General features: G+C 55.0%; 3 protein-coding genes and 1 long non-coding RNA gene across 8 annotated transcripts; 2 read left to right on the top strand and 2 right to left on the bottom strand.

Moving 5' to 3' along the window:
• The first annotated feature begins 342 nt into the window (after positions 1-342).
• ZNHIT1 (zinc finger HIT-type containing 1) lies at positions 343-5,960 on the top strand. The gene is made up of 5 exons (XM_029948186.1): positions 343-450; positions 4,043-4,213; positions 5,232-5,311; positions 5,445-5,614; positions 5,710-5,960. Exons 1-5 carry the CDS (start codon positions 429-431, stop codon positions 5,729-5,731), a joined length of 465 nt encoding a protein of 154 aa, XP_029804046.1. The 5' UTR covers positions 343-428; the 3' UTR covers positions 5,732-5,960.
• Positions 5,961-9,682: 3,722 nt separating this feature from the next.
• CLDN15 (claudin 15) lies at positions 9,683-15,462 on the bottom strand. Of its 5 annotated transcripts, none has more exons than XM_029947439.1 (5): positions 13,937-14,459; positions 11,154-11,318; positions 10,155-10,161; positions 9,971-10,087; positions 9,683-9,890 (listed from the first exon to the last, which is right to left on the bottom strand). In XM_029947439.1, the coding sequence occupies exons 1-5, from the start codon at positions 14,151-14,153 to the stop codon at positions 9,770-9,772; spliced, it is 627 nt and encodes a 208-aa protein (XP_029803299.1). In that variant the 5' UTR covers positions 14,154-14,459; the 3' UTR covers positions 9,683-9,769. The 5 variants fall into 5 exon arrangements, with proteins under 5 accessions (XP_029803299.1, XP_029803298.1, XP_029803302.1 ...); XM_029947438.1 differs by having other exon boundaries at positions 10,155-10,236; positions 13,937-14,458; XM_029947442.1 differs by lacking the exon at positions 11,154-11,318 and having other exon boundaries at positions 10,155-10,236; positions 13,937-14,457.
• LOC115298528 lies at positions 10,840-15,237 on the top strand. Its single transcript, XR_003911779.1, has 2 exons — positions 10,840-14,154; positions 14,356-15,237. It is a non-coding gene; the product is annotated as an uncharacterized LOC115298528 (long non-coding RNA).
• A 758-nt stretch (positions 15,463-16,220) lies between the features above and the next one.
• FIS1 (fission, mitochondrial 1) lies at positions 16,221-20,048 on the bottom strand. The gene is made up of 5 exons (XM_029947443.1): positions 19,910-20,048; positions 18,898-19,030; positions 17,594-17,670; positions 17,073-17,178; positions 16,221-16,530 (listed from the first exon to the last, which is right to left on the bottom strand). Exons 1-5 carry the CDS (start codon positions 19,952-19,954, stop codon positions 16,433-16,435), a joined length of 459 nt encoding a protein of 152 aa, XP_029803303.1. The 5' UTR covers positions 19,955-20,048; the 3' UTR covers positions 16,221-16,432.
• Positions 20,049-22,010: the final 1,962 nt, after the last annotated feature.

Below are 22,010 nucleotides of genomic sequence, written 5' to 3'. Positions count from 1 at the left end.
ACCAGGGACCTCTCGGATTGCCCACTCAAGCCTACCCACTCTCTTTGGTAGTCCAGACCATCATCTCTACCACCCATGGGAGAAATCTCCAGGGACTGCCTTTGTGATGCATCATCAGAAGGACGACCAAAGGAAAATAACTTTTCTCAAAAGACCACTGGTACTACTTTAAAATGATCCATGTAGGGGGCCCCACAAAATACACAGCCACCCTGAGGCCGGAAATTGTTTTGCCCCTATAAAATATGGCGGAAAGCTTTCTCGTCTCCTAGGGAACATCACGTAATGGGTGGAAGCTCTTGGAATTTTAGTGCGATAATTCTGCGCACGCGCAAAAGCATGCGCTGCCGGAAGTGACGGCACTCCTTCCACAGAGCGTGGTATAGCACGCGTGCGCAGTCGGCTCTTCCTTCAGCTGTGTTGTGGAAATGGTGGAGAAGAAAACTTCGGGTATGTGAGCCCCGGCCTCTTGGCCACTTACCACCTCCCAAATCCCAGCCCAGCCTAGGATAGTCTCAAATCCCTTCCGCGGCCCTCGGGCCCTGGGAGTTGGGGTGGCCCCTCAGACCATCCGTTCATGGTTAATTGATGTCTGCTCCACGACGGGCGCTGGGGTTGGAGAGAGTCAGAAGATCCCTGTCGTCCAAAAACTGGCTTTCTGGGAGGGGGACAGACACGCAGATCTGCCATTGCGCTTCAGTGCGATGGCAGAAGGGTACACAGCTACTGGGCGCGGGGAGGAGTGGCACCTAACCTAGCTTCTGGGATGCAGGGGACCGGGAAGGCTGGGAGGGGGAAAACGCTTGGATTGAAGCTTTAAAAGTCGAGTTACGGTTTCGCTCCGTGCAGGTGCTGCGAGGCTCATTCCGGACAGTGTAAACGGCGCGTGTAAAGGCAGGAAAGCAAGAAAAAGCAAGTCGCTTAGGGGGCCAAGTTCACAGTTCGGGGCTTGCGGAGGAATAGAGTCTGAAGGGTTGAGGAAAGGTACACTTGAAAGGCATTTTGTATACCGCCAGAGGGTTTGAATTCTATGGAGAGGGGAGTGCCTCTCTTAAGGCAGGGAAGTGACCGAAAGAGATTTATCTTTTAGAGAGGCAGTTCTGGCTTCAATGCAAAGCCGCGCTGTACAGCGGAACTTTCTGGAATGATGGGAATGATCTTAATCAGTACCGTGTAATGTGGCAGCCTTTAGCCACATGTGGGGGTTGAGCATGTGAAATGTGGCTAGTGCCATGGAGGACCTGAATTTTAATTTTTATTTAAACTTACTTAAGCTACATCAAACTTAACTAACCACATGTGAGTAGTGACTACCGTATTGCACGGTGCAGGTCTAGAGGCTGGAAGGCCAATTAGGGAGCCATCGAGTAGTTCCCATAAGTGATGTGGGTGGAACACTCTGCCAGATTGACTTTTAATAAATCTGATCCTGGGGGCACCTGGGTGGCTCAGTCGGTTGAGCGTCCATCTTTGGCTCAGGTCATGACCTCACGGTTTGTGGTTCGAGCCCCGCGTGGGCTCTGTGCTGACGGCTAGCTCAGAGCCTGGAGCCTGCCTCAGATTCTCTGTCTCTTTCTCTCTGCCCCTCCCCTATTCACGCTCTGTCTCTCAAAAATAAATAAGTTTAAAAAAAGATTAAAATAAATAAATAAGTCTGATCCTGTCAGCCCTTTCTTAAACTCTTTGCTGGATCTCCATCACTCTCACTATAAATCCCCAAATCCAAAGTCCTTTAGACATTTACAAGTTAGACTCTCAACAGTTGGCATGACTTTATATCCACACAGCACCCCCTCCCCCATATGCTTTATATTACCAGCCATACTGAACTTTTTATACTTTATTGAAGGCACCCAGTCTGCCATCCAGGCTTTCTCCTCTGCTAGTATGAAGGCATGAAGCACCCTTTTCTCTTCCCCAATCAAGGTAATTTCTATTCATCAGTCAGATCTCAACCTAGACTACTTATTTTCCTCTGGAAAATCTTCTGACTAGCCCAAGGCCAGTTAGTTGTTTCTGGCATGTACTCTGTAGCACTGTATACTTCCATGTGCTAACATACACTGTGCTCTGCCTTGCTCGTGTGTTTGATCATCCCTCCTCGACTGTAAGCTCCTGTATTCCCAGGGCCAAGGGCACTGCCTGGCACTTGGAAGGGAGGCAGTACGCAGTGATTCAGAGCTGGGCAGTTCTGGGTTCTTCCCAAACCATGTACCAGCTACATGAGCTTTGGACACGTTTCTTAACCTCTGAACTTGAGTAAACTGGGGATGATAGTGATATCTGTCTCCTAGGGTTGATAAAGAATTAAGGCTCTTACAAAAAGAGCTTGGCATAGTGTCTGGCTCATAGTGCATGCCCAGTCTTAGCCAATTGTGCCGAAGCTGCTATTATGGTTACAGGCACTCAATAAATATTTGTTCAGTGAGTAAAGAGAGAATTTTGGGTAGAGTTGTCAGACCCTGACAAAGAGAGAGGCTTAAAATAATAGCTCCTAGGTTTCTTGTTTAGGATCTTTGTGTAGATAGTTCTGTTTAAAGATTACAGGAGGAGAAGCAGACTTGGATGGGAAGATTTTAAATTTGGAGCTGCAGTGTCGATGGGGCCATCTCTGGCTACTCCTCAAAGCCTGTCATGTGGCCTCCTCTTTGGCCTCTAAGGCGAGGGCTGTCCCCATCTCTTTCTGAGTCTGCTCTCTCTTCCTGGGATTTTAAACCCAAACATAGGTGTCTAACTCACTCAAAAGCAAATGACTCCAAAGAGTGGTTCTCTTCAATCCTGAACCTTCTCCTGAGCTCACAACTGGCTCAGTTGGTGCAGGAAGTCACCTGCTGACCTCACCATTTTATTTTATTTTATTTTATTTTATTTTATTTTATTTTGAGAGAGCGAGCGAGTGAGCACGGGTGGAGTAGGGGCAGAGGGAGAGGGAAAGAGAGAGAATTCCAAGCAGGCTCTGTGCTGTCAGCACAGAGCCCAATGCAGGGCTTGAGTCCACAAACCGTGAGATCATGACCTGAGCTGAGATCAAGAGTTGGGTGCTTGCCTGACCGAGCCACCCAGGTGCCCCATTGACCTCACCATATTAAACCTCTGTCTTCTTACCTCCCAGCTGTTCAATGGGATCAGATAATTCTACACAAAATGTCTCTTTCTTCATCAAATGCATTCACTGAGTGTCTTTGACCATCAGAAAAACCTGAAGTCACGCCCGGGAAGCAAATGAAGGGATTCTTTCCACCGGAGGGAGTTAGTCAGTACAGTCTGAGGGTGTAGTAAATGGAAGATGTTAGAAATACACCCTGGGTTTGGCCCTACGGCACCACCAGAGTGTCAGTGGCTCCCACTGAATGGGAGTCATTTAGATGGGAGGTGAGGAAGCGAAACATCCCCTGGGCATTTCTCTCAAAGACAAGTGAATTTGGGTCGACATGTGAGGGTCTGGCAGGTTTTTCCAGCAAAGCGAAAGTCCCTGTTGGGGAAGAGGTTTTGAAGACACAGGAGGGAGGGAAGGACTTGAGCTGGAGGTGAAGGGTTGGGTTTGGCAGTGGGACTTAGTGGAGGGGGGTACATCCTCTTGGAATGGAGTGAAGGTGAGTGCCCATGCAGTTATGTTTGAGGGTGGGCTGGAAGATGAACATTTCTACATGTAGGTGGCCTGTGACCTTTGAAGTAGAAAATGAGATTTCCGAGCATGACGGCTAAGTGCATGAAGGGCCATTGGAGGCTGTAAGCTCTGGGTGTACAGTGTGATTTTTGCTAGCAGTGAGAGGTCTCCAGGAGGCGTCTCATTAGCTGGATCTGGGGATTGGGAGGAAAGGCCGGGGCCAAAGGGATAGAAAATAGGCATGACAGCCTTGTTAGCCAGGAGGAAGGCAAACCACAGGGGCTAAAATATTGGGAGAAGGTACAGGGGCCAAGGGTTTGGTGACTTGGGTGACATCAGACAGCTTTGGCTCTGTCCACATGCTTCCCGGAACCAAGGCCACCCCAGCTTCTCTCGTCCTGCGCCTTCATGACTCCCTGGCTCTGCCCCTTCCAGTTCGCTCCCAGGACCCTGGACAGCGGCGGGTGCTTGACCGGGCCGCCAGACAGCGCCGCATCAACAGGCAGCTCGAGGCCTTGGAGAATGACAACTTCCAGGACGACCCTCATGCGGGACTCCCCCAGCTAGGCAAAAGGCTGCCTCAGTTTGATGACGATGCAGACACCGGTGAGGTGGATGGAGGGAGGACCGGACTGGGGAGGCAAGGCCAAAGGAAAGGGGAGGGGTCTGCCTGGAGAAAGATTGTAGAGGGACATCGGGCTGGGGGGGTGGGGGGGTGGGGGCAGATGACAGAGGAGCCCCTCTGGCTCTGCCAGGAACTGGTTTCTGTCACCATGAGCTGGCTGCTCACTCCTCTACGTCACCTTCCTCTAGCACATGTAGAGTAAAGAACATGGAGGAGCTGAGCTCTGAGAGCGCAGGCGGCTCTGACGTAAAGCCTTGGACTTAGGGGAGCGTGGAGAGGAATGTAGGCACAGGTCAGAGAAGCGGGGGGCAGGAGAGACGGGGACACACAGTAGAGAGAGAGGCCGACTCAGACCCAAGTGAGTGTGCACGCAGGGAGTGGACACGTGTGTGTCGAGAATAATGGTGTCTTTCTTGGCACGTGCCAAATAACCACAGTTGACCTTTGAGCAGCATGGGTTCCAACTGCGTGGGTCCCTAGTACGTGGGATTTTTACATTTGGGTGCTGGAAATATATTTGTCTCCCTTATGATTTTCTTTCTTTTTTAGTGTTTGTTTATTTTTGAGAGCGATGGAGACAGTGTGAGCGGGAGAGGGGCAGAGAGAGGGATGGAGAGACTCCCAGGCAGGTTCTGTACTGCCAGCACAGGGCCTGACGCGGGGCTGGAACCCCACGAAACTGTGAGATCATGACCTGAGCCGAAACCGGGAGTTGGGTGTTTAACTGACTGAGCCGCCCAGGCACCATCCCCCCTTATGGTTTGCTTAATATTTTGTTTTCCCTAGTGCTGTTTAAAGAATACAGTATATAATACATGTGTTAACACATGTTAACCAACTGACTGTTTATCTTACCAGAAAGGCTTCTGGCCACCAGTAGGCTATTTGACGTTTTCGGGGAGTCTAGAGTTATACACAGGTCTTGGACTGCGTGGAAGGGGCCGGGGCCCCAACCCCTGTGTTGTTCAAGGGCCAACTATAATTGCTTTTCACCTGTAGGAAAGAAAAAGAAGAAAACCCGAGGCGATCATTTTAAACTTCGCTTCCGAAAGAACTTTCAGGCCTTGTTAGAGGAGCAGGTGAGAGGTCACAGTCCCGGAGGCTGGGAGGGCCCCACAGGGGAGGTCGGGGCCTCAGAGGCCCTTGTCCCGGGTAGGTGTGTGCCACGTGGGTGGGTGGAGGAGGTGTGGAGCCTTGCCCTTGTCTCTGCAGAACCTGAGTGTGGCTGAGGGCCCCAACTATCTGACGGCCTGTGCGGGCCCCCCGTCCCGACCCCAGCGCCCCTTCTGTGCCGTCTGCGGCTTCCCGTCCCCGTACACCTGCGTCAGCTGTGGTGCCCGGTACTGCACTGTGCGCTGTCTGGGTACCCACCAGGAGACCAGGTGAGCTTGGCACCTCCCCCTGGGCTCACATCCTCCCCTTCCTATCCCCCCGACTCCCGGGACCTCTCCTCCTCCTGGGCTTCCTCGGCCTGCAGGTGCCTAAAGTGGACTGTGTGAACCTGGGTGTTCCCAGAGGGAAAGACCCCCTGTGCATCACCTCAGCCTCGGAGAGGGCTTGACCAAGGGGAGAGGTGCTCTTCTGGACCGAGAGAGCAGCCGTTCGCTCGCCCAGCAAGGCTGAGTCCTATCTACCAGGGAAGACCAGTCCGAGTCCGGGGGCTCTTTGCAGGGAAGTGGGCTGGGCCCTCAGCGTGCCGTTGTAATAAAAGGTCTCATGTGACGAGGAGCCTGCCTCTTTAGTCACGTTGTGATTTGGGGATGAGGGTTGTGGGTCTCTGTGCTCCTCACTGCGCTGTGGGTTTTCCTTCTGTCTTGTCAGTCACTCCTCCCACTGTCTGTCTCTCTGGGATCCCTGACCGTGGAAGATTTTGCCCCATTCTCCTGCCATGCTCACATCTCCGCATTCCTTGGCTGCCACTTTATGTCATGTTTTGGTGGTGGATTCAGTGCATTTGCATTTGCTTTTTGTTTCCGTAGTTCTCCTGAGTATCATTTGAGCACAGCCAGGACTGGTTGACGGGGAAGAGGAGTGAGGGGTGGGGGTGGAGCACTGGAGGAGCCGGAGGGAGGAGCCACCCCCCCCACCTTCGTCCTCTGGTACTTAACCTAGTGATGAGATCAGCCCTCGTCCTTGGTGCTGCCGCTCTAAGGAGCAGTAGTCCCGAGGAGGCCGCTGTTACCAGCGGCTGCCGTGTGTGAAATTACTAGTATCCGAGAAAACCCAGACATTTCTGGAGGCATGGGGGAGTTCACGATACAGAGGCCTCTCTTCTTGGCGGCCTTTGGTGCTCTAATTCTTGGGTGGTGGTAAAGCTTCTTACACTCAGGCCTCCTCTAAGTGGATTGTGTGCTATGAGCTTGTAAGCTTCTTGGAGTTGTTGTCTTAAGGCCCTGTGCCCTGTTGGGGCTTAGCAGAGCAGATGTGTAGGAAGTGTTTTTTGAACCAGTAACTTCCATGAGGTATGAATGAGATCCAGCAAATCCAATGCTAGGCACCTTCGTAGGCTCTCCTCCCCCCTCTTGGGACTTTCCTACAGCGGGCTCAGATGTTCCAGGTGCTTCCTGAGAAGCTGCCTGCCCTTTCTCTGGAGGTTGGATCGTGGTGTCAGTGACCGCTCCAAGCTGAATGGTGGTGGGGACACGGGGTGAGGACAGCCCCAAGTACAGTAGTCTCAAAGATAGCTGTACGTTGTTTTGACTCCTTTGACCAAAAGGTAGGGTCTTTGTCCCCTTCCCCTGGGATCTGGGCAGACTTCTGACTACTTCAACCAGTACAGGATGGCAGAGGTGAGACCATGTGACATTCAAAGATAGCTGATAAGAGGTAAAAGGACACTTGATTTTTGGATCCCTCAGCCACCATGGAAGAAATCCACCCATCCTCCGGGTGCCTGGATGGCTCCGTAGGTTAGGTGTCCAAGTCTTGATCTCAGAGTTGTGAGTTTGAGCCCCATGTTGGGCTCCACGCTGGAATGTGGAGCCTACTAAAGAGAAAGGAAGGAAAGAGAGAAAGGGAGAGGCAGAGAAAGAGAAAAATCCAAGGAATCCAACCATCCTGAAGCCCCCTTGCTGTAAGGAAGCCTTGGCTACACAGAGAGGCCACACGCAGGTGGCTGAGTCCAGCCTTCAAGCCATTCCAGCCCAGGCTTCATCCCGATAGTGGAGATGCCCAGGCATGAGACCACCCGAGACTGTTTGAGCCTCCATGACTGCATCCCACCATCATGGGGCAGACACAAGCCATCCCTGCCATGCTCCAAATTCCTGACCCGCAGAGTCAGTGTGTGTAACCAAATGGTTTATGCTGCTGAGCCTTGGGATAGTTAGGAAGCAGTAGTAATGGGGACACCAAGAATCCAGTTTGCTGGCTTCTAACTTCTGGCCTAAATTTAGTGTCTCCCTCCCATGAGGGGAGACTTTCCTAGGCCCTAACCTTTCTATTTTCCTCTCCATCGAGAAGTACATGTAAGGGGGCACCTTACTAGCTCAGTCAGTAGAGGACGTGACTCTTGATCTCTGGGTTGTGAGTTCAAGCTCCCCATTGGGCATGGAGCTTACTTAAGAAGTACATGCAAGAAAGAAAATAGAGTAGCACCTGGGTGGCCCAGTCAGTCAAGTGGCCAACTCTTGATTTTGGCTCAGGTCATTATCTCGCAGTCCGGGAGTTTGAGCTTCACATTGGGGCTGACAGTACAGAGCCTGCTTGGGATTCTCTCTCCCTCTCCTTGTGCCCCTCCCCAGTTGCATGTGCTCTCTCTGTCAAATAAATAAACTTTAAAAAAAGAAAAAAGAGGAAGGAAGGAAATAGAAGAAAATACTGTTTTTTGGCTGAGAAACCAGCGCTTCACCGTGGCCTCCTGCATTGGAACTTCTGTTAGATTCGCACTGAGCTGGCACCATCTCTTTGGTTTCTTTCCTAAATTCACTGGCTTCATTTCATATTTTGCTGATAGAAAAAGAATCACCTAGATTCTGCCTGGTGTAAGATTTGTCTACTCAGGGACACACTCAGCCTTCCCCAACTGACCATGATAGCACAGAGCCGGACCCAATGGCTTCCCGCTGCTCTGAGCTAAGTGACTCCTGGAGTCCTCCATTGACATTCTCTAGGAAGGGATCGCTGGACACCCCCAGTTGAAAGCACACTTCCCTAAGGAAAGCCTTGAACAATTTTTGCCGGCTCCCTGTGCTGGGGAGATTGGTCTTCACCCAGGTCTTTGGGAAATCTACACTGTGCCGAAAGCTTGTAGAGGCTGACCCGGTGACGTGTGATGGAGCACAGTTTCCTCCTGGGCACACGGGCGGAAGAGGCTGACGCTAGGGACTGGAAGGCCCTGAAGCCTTCAATGACGGGCTGATTCAGTTGACGGGAATGAGTTTGGAAAGCCAAAAATTCCGGGAAGCAGGCCACTTGTGTCTTCAGTCTTGGACAGATCCTGAGTGTACTGGTTACTAACTGCGTAGCATGGACAGGTCACTTTTCCTCTCCGACCCTCTTCCAGCCACTGCCCAGGCCATGGGAGGATTAAACAGGACAGTGTGCCAGCCAAATGCCAGGACGAGGCACGAGGAGGGCGGCGGAGGCTTGTGTCTCTCCTTCCATCGGATGCCAGGCCCCTCTCTTGTGGCCTCGTTTCCCTATCTCCCACTGGGCTGTTCCAAGGCAGCCTGCAGCCCAGTGCCATGTCCAAGCTGGACACCATCAGGTCAGACACACACCACCAATATGCAAGCCTCTGTGAAGAGACATTCAGAGACTTTTCTAGAAGTTATTGGACCTTGCCCCAGAAAAATCTGCCTGTACCAGACCTGGTTGATTTGACACAATTTCAACGGGCTCATCAGTTTGTGATGTCCACTCGTAGGCACAGTTAAAGCGAGTGTTCAAGACCAGTTGTCTCCTTGTACTGCTGTGAGAAAGACTGAGAATAAAGAGGGTGACTTGTCTTCCCGGGCCGGTCAGGGGATGTCTCTGCCATTTTCAGTTTCCTCAAGGTGGGTCTTACCACGGCTGCTCCTTGATGACTCTTGGCAGTAACCATGGGTGCCCCACTCTTGAAATCACTTGCAACCCGCCCTCTCTTTTCCGGATGTGGCAGTCCAAAGGTGATAGAGGGACAGGTGACAGCCTGGGGTCCAAGAACTGAGACGACCCTGGGGGCCACTCCCCCCAAACCTCGCTTGGCCAGCCACTTCATGACACTGAACATGACACCCTCAAACCCTGAACAGTTCACAGTACAAATTTATTTCTGCAGGGATTATACAGAATACAAACAGTCAGGGATACCTCTGCTCCCTTAAACAACCAGAGCCCAGCCCCAGAAGGTCCTGCCTCAGGAGTCCAAGGTTTGTTCTCAGGAAGCGGTTCTTGGTCAGACTTGGTCAGACGAAGGTCCCAGGGGCTGGAGGCGTGGTCAGAGCCGGGCGTGGCTTCAGGACACGGGGCGGAGTCGGGGCGTGGCCTGCAGCCCGGGGTTCGGGGGAGCCTCTCGCCCTGAGGGCAGTTGCGGGGGTACGGGGTCCACAGGCTTCCTACACGTAAGCGTTCTTCCCATATTTGCCAAAGCTGCTGTCGCCTTCTTCCTCTGAGACCGCGGGGTGCAGGCGGGCGGCGAGGCTGGGGGACCGCACCGCGGAGGCCTCGTAGGGGAGCCTGGGTCGGAGGGGCCTGGGTCAGCGGAGGGGCTACCGCGCTCCCGCCCCTCCCCCTCATCCCCTGCGCCCTGCCCTTACCTGGGGGCCGGGTCCGCGTCGGGAGTGCGGCAGCAGGTGGAGGCCAGGCAGACACCGCCCAGGATGGCGAGCAGGGAGGCGCTCCAGCCCAGGTAGAGAGCGGGGCCCAGCTCGTACCTGCGGACCGGGAAAGTGAGGGCCGAGTCCCACTCACTGACCCCCAGGGCGGGGCTCCCACACTTACTTGGTCCCTGGATACAAGGGGTCAAAGAATTCCTGGGTGATGTTGAAGGCGTACCAGGAGATGGCCACCATCCCGCAGAAACCTGGGGAGGGAGTGGAGGGCGGCGCTCGCGCCCCAGGCCCAGAGGAGGAAGGGACCTGGGTGCGCCACACGGGGGTGGGGGGTGAGGGGGGGCAACCCCGAGATCTGGACGCGGGGAGTGGGGCATCCTCAAGTCCAAGAGCAAGTTGCACTCCCTCCCTTTCTTTTGCCCTCTCTAGCTCATGACCTTTGTCCTAGGGTCCCAACCGCAGCCCCTCTTTCTTGCCTAGTCTCCCACACTCTGCCTTTCCTGCCTAGCATCTTGATCACATCGTTGTCTCACTTGGAATCTGCCCATCCAAATCTTGTCCATCCAAATCCTACCCATCCTGGAGAGTCCTGCTGCCTTGGCAATCCTCCCGCAAAGCCCACCCCAGCGCCCCTTTCCTTTGGCCTCCCCAACCCCCCAGAGCCTGCGACCTGCCTTTGTCACTCAGCGCAGTGAAGGCCTGAGGCCAATGAGACCCCTGGACTACAGGACCAGCCTTGCCCGCTGTCTGGGGGCTCCTCCAGTAAGTCACCTGAGCTTTCTGAGCCCGTTCCCACATCTGAAGAACAGGGCAAGACCCCCCCCACCCCCCCACCTCCCAGGCTTGCAGTGAGGTGGTGCAGGCAGATGTTCTATAGGCTGGAAAGGCGTCACGGTGCGCAGTGTGCTGGCCGGGCACCCCAGCCAGGCTGCAGTCTCTGGGGGACAGACACTCACTCACCTTTGGGGTCCCTCTCACACCTCGCTCATGCCTGCTTCCCAGTGAGGGCTCAAGAAACATTGCTGATGATTGATGTGGGGAGTGAAGCTGGGGTGAGCAGGAAGGGCAATGGGGTAGGAGTGGGAGCTGGAGGTGACAGGGAACCCAGCTCCATTGGCGCCACTCTCAACCCCCCACGACAACGCAGGGCTCTCCTTCCCCCGATTACCAGCCAGTATGTGTAGGGCCCCTGCGGTGGCTGCCAGCTTGGCCTTCCTGGAGAGCTCCAGGCTCCCGATGTTGATGCAGCGCAGCCCCACCATGCCTAGGAAGAGGCCCAGGAAGCCCAGGAAGATGGCGGTGATCATGAGCGCCCGGCAGGCCTGGAGGTACCCTGGGGAGGTGGGGCGCAGCCATGGGTCCCTAAGCTGGCCTCTTCACCCCCTCCCCATAACTGAGCGAGCCCCTTACGACCAGCCCCTGCTCAGGTCTCAGTCCATAAGGGCCCTCAAGTCCTGTCCTTCCCTTTTGGGCCCTATTCAGCTGAAGCGGTGACACCCCCTCCTTCCTAGGAGCTCACCTCAAGGCCCCGCCCCTCCGCCCCTGGCTTCTGCGCACTTTCTTACAGGCTGTCTTCCTTGGCACTACTGACACTTTGGCCAGACAATGCTGTGGTCTGGGGGCCCATCCTGTGCCGTGTGGGATGTTTGGCAGCACCCTTGGCCTCTACCCACTAGATGTCCCCCAAGAGAGACAATCAAAATGTCCAGACATTGTCAAATGACCCCTGGGGGACAAAATCACCTCTGGTTGAGAACCACTGCTCTATCTGAAGGACAGAAATTGCAGCTGAGTACTCAGCCCCTGCCCCACACTGCTTCTCTCTAGGTCCCACAGGGCACAACTCTCAGACGTCAGGAACTGAGCTTTCTCCTGCAGCAGCCTGTAGGGGGCAGCAGTTGCCTGTGGGTTACTGGGTGAGGGCAGGTTCTGACCTGGAAAATGGGATATCTGGGCGCAGGACCAATCCAAGCCCATTTAGCTCATATACGTTTGGCGCCTCAGGTTCCCCTTTCTCAAAGAAGAAGGAAATGGTCAGCTTCCTTCCTGTCCCCCCCTTCTCTCTGATACTTGCCAACCACCCCAAGGACCTTGCTCCCCTTTCCTGGGTGGGGCAGTGCCACTGGTGCTGAAGATGCTGGGTCCCTGCCAGGAGGATGTGAAGTGGCACGGAGTTGGTGGGTAGAGAGGAGGGACAAAGTTCTCTGGGAGCACTTTCTCATTCCCAGCCACTCCCTCTGGGGTTCCCGCCCTTCCTCCTACCCCGTGTTCTCTCTGTACCCGTCTCTATCTGGGGCTGACTAGCCCTGGACCCCCAGATGGCTGTGGTAGACAAAGGAGAGATTATTGATCAGCTGCGAAGGAGTGTGGGCTGGGCAGCTGTGGGGGATTAAATGACAGTCAGGACCCTTCTCGGGGACCAGAGTGGCCTTGGAAGTAGCCGCCAGCCTGGGTTCCAGCGCGCCTACCACCTGTGGGACTGTGGGCAGGTTAACGCTTGGGCTTGTAGTTTTCCAGCTTCGGTGGAACAAGGAAATGAGGTTACTAGCGTTGTAGACGGCACTGCGCTGGAATGCGGGAGGGACCTAGCACTATGTCGGTGCCCAGATGACGCCCGGTGCTGGGCCAGGCTCTTGCCCCTCCATCAGCAGTTCCAAGTGGGGCCCTTACAGGCCCACTGCAAAGGCCCTTCCTCACACGCGCTGTGGTTGAGGAGATGGGTGAGGCGGGAGGGCCAGTGCTGCTAAGCTGGCTGGCTCCAACGTCCCTTCTGGTTACCCAGCATTCTGGGCTTCTGGTGCAGATGGTCCCCAGCTTTTATGGGAGCTTTGGGAAGCAGCGCCCCGCACATGGCAAATCCTGGAGGGAGGGGTGAAGGCACGAAGCCCCTACTGCTGCATCAGGAGATTCTGGAACAGTAGGGGTACGAGAGACCCACCCAAACCCCCTAGCCACGCAGAGCATCTGTGTCATTCCTGGGGCCCTGTGCCACACCCAGTGTTGGCTTTAGTTCCATCCACTGCCCAGCACCTATGGTAGGGGACCCGAAAGAGCATGATGGCGCCAAGGAGGGTGTGGGAGCAGCACCAAAAAAGGGCCCTGGTCCTCTTCTCCTGGTCTCTGGCATGGGTCCTATGGAAGAGAGCCCCCCGAGGGATGCTGGGTGCCGCTCGTTAGGTGAGGGGGAGCCAGGGACACGGTACTGCACCAAGGAGAGCCCTCTGGACCAAAAGACCTGTAGGTTCCAGCCTGCCCAGAACTTCAAAGACGCCACTGCCCGAGAGCGCTGAACACACACACACACACACACACACACACACGCACACGCATGCATGCACACCCGCCCCCCCACCGCAGCTACTTCCACTAGACACTCGGAGCTGTGGAGAGACTCACTTTAAAAGGGCCCTTTAGAATTCGCTATGGCAGTAGCACCAATGCCCGTTAAGTGCCTCAACCCCAAGAACCCAAGATGGGGCCTCCTCTTCGCCCCCACGGACCCCAGCACTCTCACGGCAAAGCTAAGGTGAACTCGGTGTGCACGCAGGCTAACGTATCAGGCTCACATACCAGGCTTTAGCTGCACACTCACAGCCATCCCATGGGCCTGTGCTAATCCCCCCGAGTTTACAGACTGCATAAACGAAGCTCTTTTCATCACCTGCCTGAGGCACGGAGCTGGTCAACTGGGCCGGGAAGTCTGGCCCCAGTACCTGCACTTGTAACCACTAGGAGTGTCACCTTAAGGCAGGGGGACACGTGGGATGAGGTCTCCACGGCGCTCCAGATTGGGGCTGCCCCCCGCACTCCCAGCTCCCCGAGCTTGACCAGACCTCCCTTAACAGCACAGTGCCCAAGGCCCGACCATGGGCAGCGGTCACCCTCCCAGGGTCTCTCCCGCCTCCCGCCTCCCACCTCCCTCTGTGCCCCGGAGCTCTCCCCACCCCATACCGGAGAGGGCCAGCAAGGACGGGAACTCCCGGCAGCTGTAGACTCCCAGGGAGTCGGTGGCACAGCTAAACCAGAGGTTCTCGAAGATGGTGTTGGTGGTGATGACGCTCCCATGCACGGTGGACACTCGCCAGTAGCTGTGTGGCAGGGTCACCCCCAGCATCAGCAGCCCCAGGGCCGCCATGAAGAAGCCGAAGATCTCCACGGCCACCGACATGGTGCGATGCAGGGCCCCGAGGGGCACCTGGGGCCCCAGAGAAGGGGAGGGGCTGAGCCCCAGAGGAACTTGAGGGGCTTTGGCTAAGGAGGGGTATTAACGCAGGCTGGGGAGAAACAGGGAAAGCGTGGGGGGGTGGTGGGCAGCAGTAACCTGGGGCTCAGGTCTGCCCCCTGGTTTCTGTCCCCTGCCCTCTCTCTAGGTTCCTGCTTCCCCGAAGGTCTGGGTAGAGGAGTGAGCCCAGAGCGCTGGGCAGCTGTTGACGAGGAGATGGAGGGAATCAACGGAACAGGCCAAAAGTCCACCCCCTCCCCCCAGCCTCTGGGCTGCTCTGGGCTCCCCGCCCCATAAGGGGGGCGGAGAGGACTAATGGGAGTGACCAACAACGGATGTACAGATGCGGCTGAGGGGGGCCTCCATGGGAGGCAGTGGGAGCCGAGGGGAAGCAGGGAAGCAGCTCTGACTCAGCTCTCATCCCAGGGCCAGACAATGGAGAAGGACAAGGAAAGAGAAGGTGACTGAGAGGCAGAGAGTGGCCACAGACAGCCCTTCCATGGGGCAGGATCCGGGGAGTGGAGCCACCCTCCTGGATGTTGGTGAGAACAATATAAGAAACTCCAAAGACCTAGAGGGTTTGGGCCATCGAGTCGCCAAGATGAAGGCTGAGTAAGGGAGCGGGGTGTCTGGGTGGAGCCCATGGCTCTGGAGTCCACCCAGCCTGGATTCAAACCAGACCCACCATTTGCCAGAGCCACACGGGCAGGGATCTGAGCCCCCTGGGCCTGTTCCTGTCCCTGTGAACGAGAACTAGCTTCCTTACCGCTGTGACCCCAGATCAAAAGCTCCCTGTGAGTGTGAACTGCTCCATGCTTGGCGACCACCCTGGCTCTGGGTGCCAGGGCCTGGGGTGAGGCCACCAGTGTGTCACTGCTCTCCAGACTTCCAACTTCTTGAACTTGAATTTCCCCCCTTGTTGGGTTGATCTTTGACTCTCGGCAACAAGCTTGATCTTGCTGCCAAAGGCCACCAAAGGGGAATAAATCACAGGCCCAGAACGTGATCCCGTGGCTAATCTAAGCAGTCAGTTATCAGAACTGTCACCAGCTCTATTAATTATGCCGGCTTGGAAACCGCCAGGCCCTCACCCCAGGCGGAGGCGGAGCACCTGTCCCACCTGTCCCAGTGCAGACAGCATCCTTTCCTGTCTCAAGGCCATGGCCAGGGCAGCTCCGGCTCTCCTCAGGCTAGTGCAGCAGGAGGGGAGGAGGAACCGATGCGACCCCCAGGGAGTCACAGGAGACACAGAAGAGCTGAAGGGTCTCCCCCCATCACCCACCTCCCCAGGCTCCTCTGCACTCCCCCCAGGCGCCTCCTCCCCAATCCCCCCCACCCCGAGCCAGGCTGGCTTGGCTGTGGAACGAGAGGTATGCAGTGAAGCAAGACAGGCCCACACTGAGCCTGGCACCGGGTGGGTGTGGGGCAGAGCAGGCTGGGTGGGGACTGGGTCCTGACCTTCCATCTCGGAGCCTAACAGCTGGGATGTCCTGGGTTTGCAAGCTTTCTCAAGAACCCTGATGAGTCCACGACAAATGCCCAGCCCTGCCCCAGGGCAGCGGCCCCTCCCCTGGAGAGGAGGGGGAAGGGGGGCACAGGAAGACAAAGGGAGGGAAGGGCGGAGGTTTGGGAGGAAACTAAGTGGGGGGGGCCCCTGGTGTGGAAAACTCCGTGTGCTAAGAGGCAGCTGTGTAGGTCAGAGGAGACAGGAGACATAAATCCTGGCCTGTCCCCTCAGCTCTTCCCTTCTGCCTGCCGTCACTGCTTTCTCCCAGGATTCTAGCACCATGCAAAGGCCACGTCCCGTCCCATGTCCCTGTGTCCTGGTGTTCCCGTGCTGCCTACCACTGCTTTGGGGGAGGGGGAGGAAGGAAGGGGGTGGGGTCTGGGCAGCTTGGCAGACAAAGGCAAACCCCACACCAGCCTAGGGGGGTTGGAGCAGGAAAGGCCCATGGGTGACCCCCACCTTTGGATCCAGTGGAGCCCGCCCCTTCCTCAACACGGACACGGCAGTTCCCAAGCCAAAGCCCAGTTTTATTTACACTCATTCTGGAGCACGTGGTTTGGGGCTATCAGACATGTCTCTGGGACAGAGGAGGCTGAAGGCAGAAGACAGTGATGGGGTGCAGGAGAAGGGACTGGAGGGATGGACGGGCTCCCCACTCTTCGAGTGTCCTCCACAGGCTTCCACGCATCCCTGGGCAGAGGTGGAGGCTCGGTCTCCTTTAGGATTTGGACTTGGATACAGCAAGTCCGATGAGTCCAGCCAGTCCTGCCACGCCCAGGGCCATCCCTCCAACAATGGCCATGCCCACTAGGCCATCTGCGGAAGGGAAAAGGGAGACTCTCAGGAGCCCAGCCCCCACAGCGACCCTGGGGTCATGAGGGGAGGGCCTCCAAGGTGTGCAAAAGGAAGGCTTCTGAGGGACTGAGTAGGATGCGCTTGGGGGAGATGGGAGGGGGGTCCTTTGAAGAGAGTCCAGAGTGGGGGCGCCTGGGTGGCTCAGTCGGTTTAACCAACATCAGCTCAGGTGGTGGTCTCGCAGTTTGTGAGTTCGAGCCCCGCATCGGGCTCTGTGCTGACAGCTCAGAGCCTGGAGCCTGTCTTGGGATTCTGGGTTTCTCTCTCTCTGCCCTTCCCCTGTTCACACGCTCTCAAAAATAAAGAAACATTAAAAAAACAAAAGTGTCTCCTGAAGGGCAAATATAAGTTATAAATAAATAAATAAATTAATTAAAGGAGACCAGAGAGCCCAGGCCTGGGGGAAGGAAGAGGACTTGGCGAAGAGCAGAGAGGCACGGGGGACGGCAGGAGAGCAGGGGGGGAGGGAGCCAGAGGGAGGAGGGCAGAGGGGAAGGCTTCACCTTTCTTCATGGCCTTGTCGATAAGCTGTTCCAGTTCCTTGGCCTGGTTGTTCTGGGGCTCTGTCTGCAGCAGCCCCCGCACGTACTTCAGCGCCTTCTCATACTCCTGTGCTCGGGGGAAGCAGACACCCCCCAGGGCTCCCGCAGGTCAGAGGGGCCTTCGCTTGCCCCGGGGGCTCCTCCCTCTCCCTCCACCTCCTCCCCTTCTCCAGCCCCACCCAATGGAGTAGAGTCCACAAACAACCCCAACTGTGTGGGGGTGATAAACTGGGGGAGATAACAACCGTGGCTTGGAGCTGCACCCCAATCCTGAGGTCACCTCACTCCCCACACCCTCGGCACTTGGATCTTCTGTCTCTCCCTTTCCCTTGGCGTCCTGACCTGCCGCCGTGCACCTCTGTACCTGGAACCACCCCCTGCCCACTGCCCTCTTGGGCCTTCCTGATGGCCAGGGCTCTACCCCGAAGGGGAATGGCCCACCTAGGGAGGGAGGGGTGGGAGGAGGGGAACTGCCTGCTTACCTTGAGCCGGTAGTTCCCCACGGCCAGGTAGAACACATAATCCCGCTGCTCCTCTTTGCTCCCTTTGGGCAGCAGCTCTGGGGAGGATGGAGGGAAGAGGGTGAAAATCACTTCTGTCCTTTCCTAACACTGTGTCCCAGAATTCCCCTTCACTCTCCGAATCTCTATGACTCTGGGTCAAAGTCACAGTCCTGAGCTTCCGGTTCAGCCCTGGCCATTCTTGGTTTCCCAGTCAGGGTTCTGGGGGGCACAAACCCAGAATGCCAAATGCCCCAGTGATCAACACCCTGGTTTCAATACTACATCTGGTTCATCCAAGTGAACTGAAAGGAAATCGAGGCCCTGGAGAAGCGTGAGGTGCCCGCTGTGTGTTCTCACTGCAGTTGTTTGCTGCCCAGATGGGTGTTAGAATAACTCTGCACTCCCTCCCCCTTTAAAATAGCATTCTCTGAATGACCCTACCTGGCTCTATCTTAAATCAGTGACTTCCCAGAGGCTTCTGTATAATTTGTAGCTAAGTAGCTTTGCACCTGTTTATAAATCCTCCCCAGGGTGCCTGCTGTTTCCTCAGCTAGAACTGGCGATGGTCAGAGACCACATTTTCTACGGGGATGCCCTGCTGTAGAGCAAACCTGAAAAATCCGAATTAGCACCAGAGGAAAATGCAGGGTGAGGTTATTTGCATTCAAAAAGATTCTTATTTTTACAGATTTACAATAGCCATCCTTTGCTAGCATGCTGTTTGCTCACACATGAATACTTGACCAAGAGAAAGGGGGTCCAGGATACAGAGAAATCTAAAGGTCAAGTATGGCCGCTGACAAACAGTGACCTATGGAAAACCACGGGAGACAGGATCCCAGTCAAAACCCCATCTGCTCGCAGGCACTGGGGACGGTCTTCTGCACGTCTGCCATGCCACCCTCACGAAAGGTTTTCAGCTGCTGCTGAATAAGCAGCATGGTGGGGGCAAAGAGCAAGGGCCTGGGACACACAGGACAGGAGCTTCTAGTCCCAATTCAGCCATGAATTCATCAGCTGTGTGACCTGAGACAAGTGACTCTCCTGGCCAGACTGCCAGATTACCACGTCCTGGGGGAGTGACATGCCACGATTCTGTCTGGTGCAACCCTCTGTTGCAGTGTGTTACTGGAAAATAACTGTGAGGTGACAGCCACAGGGTCCCATGTTGACAAAGGATCCCAGCACTTGAGATGGAGGAAGAAAAGGAGGCCTTGGGGGTCGGGAAGGCAGGAGCCCAAAGGCCGCTGGGAAGGGGAGGGTCCGGCAACCTAGCACCTCACCCTCCAGCAGCGCGATGCCTTTGCGGATGTCATCATTGTACTTGCTTCGCACCAGGCACCAGGCGTACTCAAACTGCGTGCTCTTGGACACGGAGCCTCCTGCCTTCTCAGATTGAAATTTCTTTTCAAACTTCTGCCACAGGAGAGGAGAGGAGTCATTTAGAAAAGGGGCGAATCGTTTTCTACCAGGACCCGTGCGTCCATTTCACAGCTACAATCCATCTTCCCCAGTCTCTGCCACATTTCCCTAGCGGGTTTTGGCGTCTGGCACCCCAGGTTCTGCCATCTCCATCCCCGGGATCCAGGTATCCTGCTTCTTAGCAGCGGGGTGTCTTCTCGGACACTGCCCTAATCCGCTTCTCTCCCCCTAGTGGTGCCGAGAGGAGATGCCACCTGGTGACGGCTCCAGGCACCGCCCGCGAAGCAGCTGACCCCGAGAGGCTGGCTGAACAGTAAACATGCTGTCAGAACTGCTCAACAACAGCCCACGCAGTCCCTTGTTGGTGGCCGCTTCCCCCAACCAGCCCCACCCGCTGGTTCTGGGCCTTTCCCTACCCGCTAAATGGGAATAAAAGTAGTGCCCACCTTCTAGAGTTACAAAGATTGAGATATCGCCAGAAAGCACTCACCACAGTGCCGGTTTCGGCGAGTAATATATGAAGCTTCACGGTAGTCGCTATAGTCCCCTGTCACTGAAGGAACACTCAAACACAGGTGTCCACACCCTGACCTCCTAACTCCTGCACGCACCCAGAACTTGTCAGTCTTTCCACGCCAGACGCCAGGCCCCGGTTCTGGGGCGTGGTGACGCCGGAAACTACAAGTCCCATTGGCCTCCGGGGCAAAGTAGAGCCTCCGGGCAGGGGCCGGACGCTGCAGAGGATGCCGGGAGCCGTAGTTCGGCCTCCATAGGCAAAACTGATGCTGGGTAGAGGGTCCGGCACCAGTCGCACTCTCCTCCGGACCCGCCCGTCCGAATATTCCCTCTCCCTCCCTCGGGGCCAGGCCTCACCAGCAGGTCATCCACAGACACCAGCTCGTTCAGTACGGCCTCCATGCCCGCCGCCCCAGCAATCCTCACACCTAGGTCGCTACTGTGCCACCGCCTCCATGGCCCACTGGTAGGGCCGGAGAACCACTTCCGTCGTCCGGCGGAAGCGGGCCCCCTCCCTATCGCAGAGCCAATCACCTCACGCAGCTGACGCTGAGCCCGCCCCCCTCCCGTCACAGGGCGGCGCCCCGCCCCTTCCACTCCGCGCCCTCCGCGTAAACTTCGGGGCACTAAGGAGCAAGCTCCGCCCGACTCCCTTGCATCTCCACCTGCGGACCGCTCGAGCTACTACTTCGAGTCCCACGTTCGTCCTCCCGAGTCCCCTGTATGTGCCTTCCTCCACCGAGGCTGCCTTAATAACGTTTGGAACTGTCTTGATAGCTAGCCCTTGGGCTGAGAAACAGCAGAAAGAGGCATGATCTAAACCTTCCTCCCCTCCGGCTCCACCCCCTCTCTAACGAACCTGAAGGCTACGTGACATTTCGGTGCCTGTAACAAAATCGTAACTGGTACCAAGGTTTTTAGGGCCTCTGCTGACTCTTACAAGAAGACTGACAACTGGACCTGTTAACACACACCCAGGGACTGCAGTACGTACGCATAGGGGATACTACAGAAGTCTTTAAATGGGAATTTAAAGTTGTTACCCCACTACTCGCAGAGAGGGTCCAATCTTTCAATACTTAGATAAAGCATCCTCGGGATGTGCCTGAAGGGAAACATCGGCCGTGGGTCCTGGACAGCGAGAGGGGCAATCAAAATGTGGGAAAGGTAAATGTTCACTCCTCTGGTTCCTGTGCTGTTAAGTGATGGGACTGGGTCGGTAGTGACTTTAAAATTCTTTTCACCTTGACCCACAGTGCTCCAGTGCACATGGGTCTTACAGTGTAAGTTCCATGAGGGCAGAGACTGGTTCTTGTTCGTTTTTGCATCTCGAGCACCTGGCACGAGATCAGCGTCCAATAAATGTTTGTTAAATAGACATGAAATAAAGCAAACAAAACTAAAGAGGGCCGTGCAGATGCAGGGGATTATCATCCAAACATCTTTCATATCTGCAAAGCCCTTTTAATTAATATTTTTTAATTCTCACAGTAGTGAGTTAGGTAGGCAAGAATTATTCTTCTCTATTTAGCTGACAGTTGAAATGACTGATATGAGAAGTCTACTAAAAGAAAAAGGAGAGGGTAGGACAAGTTCATAAGTACACTCCAACTATTCATCTTTAAAATCCTCAGGCCTAAGTTTGTAATTTTTTTGCTGGCTTACAATAAAGGACTTCCTTTAAGCAGCAGGGTAAACTAGAAAGAAACAATTCACTTTAATTTAAAATCTAAAAGGTGGGGCGCCGGGGTGGCTCACTTGGTTAAGTGTCTGACGTAGGCTCAGGTCATGATCTTGCAGTACGTCGGTTTGAGCCCCGCATCAGGCTCTGTGCTGACCGCTTGCTTAGAGCCTAGAGCCTGCTTGGGATTCTGTTGTCTCCTTCTCTCTCTGCCCCTCCCTTGCTCATGCTCCGTCTCAAAAATAAATAAATGTAGGGGCGCCTGGGTGGCTCTGTCAGTTAGGCGTCAGACTTCTCCTCAGGTCATGATCTCATTGTCCGTGGGTTCGAGCCCCGCGTCCGGGCTCTGTGCTGACAGCTCAGAGCCTGGAACTTGCTTCGGATTCTCTATCTCTGTCTTTCTCTGCCCCTCCTCTGCTCATGCCTCCATCTCTCAGTCAAAAAATAAACACTAAATAAATAAGTAAATGTAAAAAAATTAAAATTAAAATAAAATCTAAAAGGCAAGCCAATCCTGAGAAACCATGCGTTGGTACAGTAGGAAAATTAAAAATGAAACCCCACAAAACAGTGCTGCTGACATTGTAATACTGGCTTCCCTGTCACTATTCACACTATTTCACACTACTTGTCAGTTTGTAATTATACACTTGTGTGATAACCTGATGAATGCCACCCTCCCGTTGTAATTGTTGCATAAATAAATACTGCAATCGCCATCATTAACTTTTTGTAAAACAACAAGGGAATATGTAGTAAAAGCTACAAGATGTAATA

The sequence above is a fragment of the Suricata suricatta genome, chromosome 8, assembly GCF_006229205.1.
Source record: "Suricata suricatta isolate VVHF042 chromosome 8, meerkat_22Aug2017_6uvM2_HiC, whole genome shotgun sequence".
NCBI classification, from domain to species: domain Eukaryota; kingdom Metazoa; phylum Chordata; class Mammalia; order Carnivora; family Herpestidae; genus Suricata; species Suricata suricatta.
The sequence above is the reverse complement of the archived record's forward strand: the minus strand, read 5'-3'. Positions and strand labels throughout refer to the sequence as shown.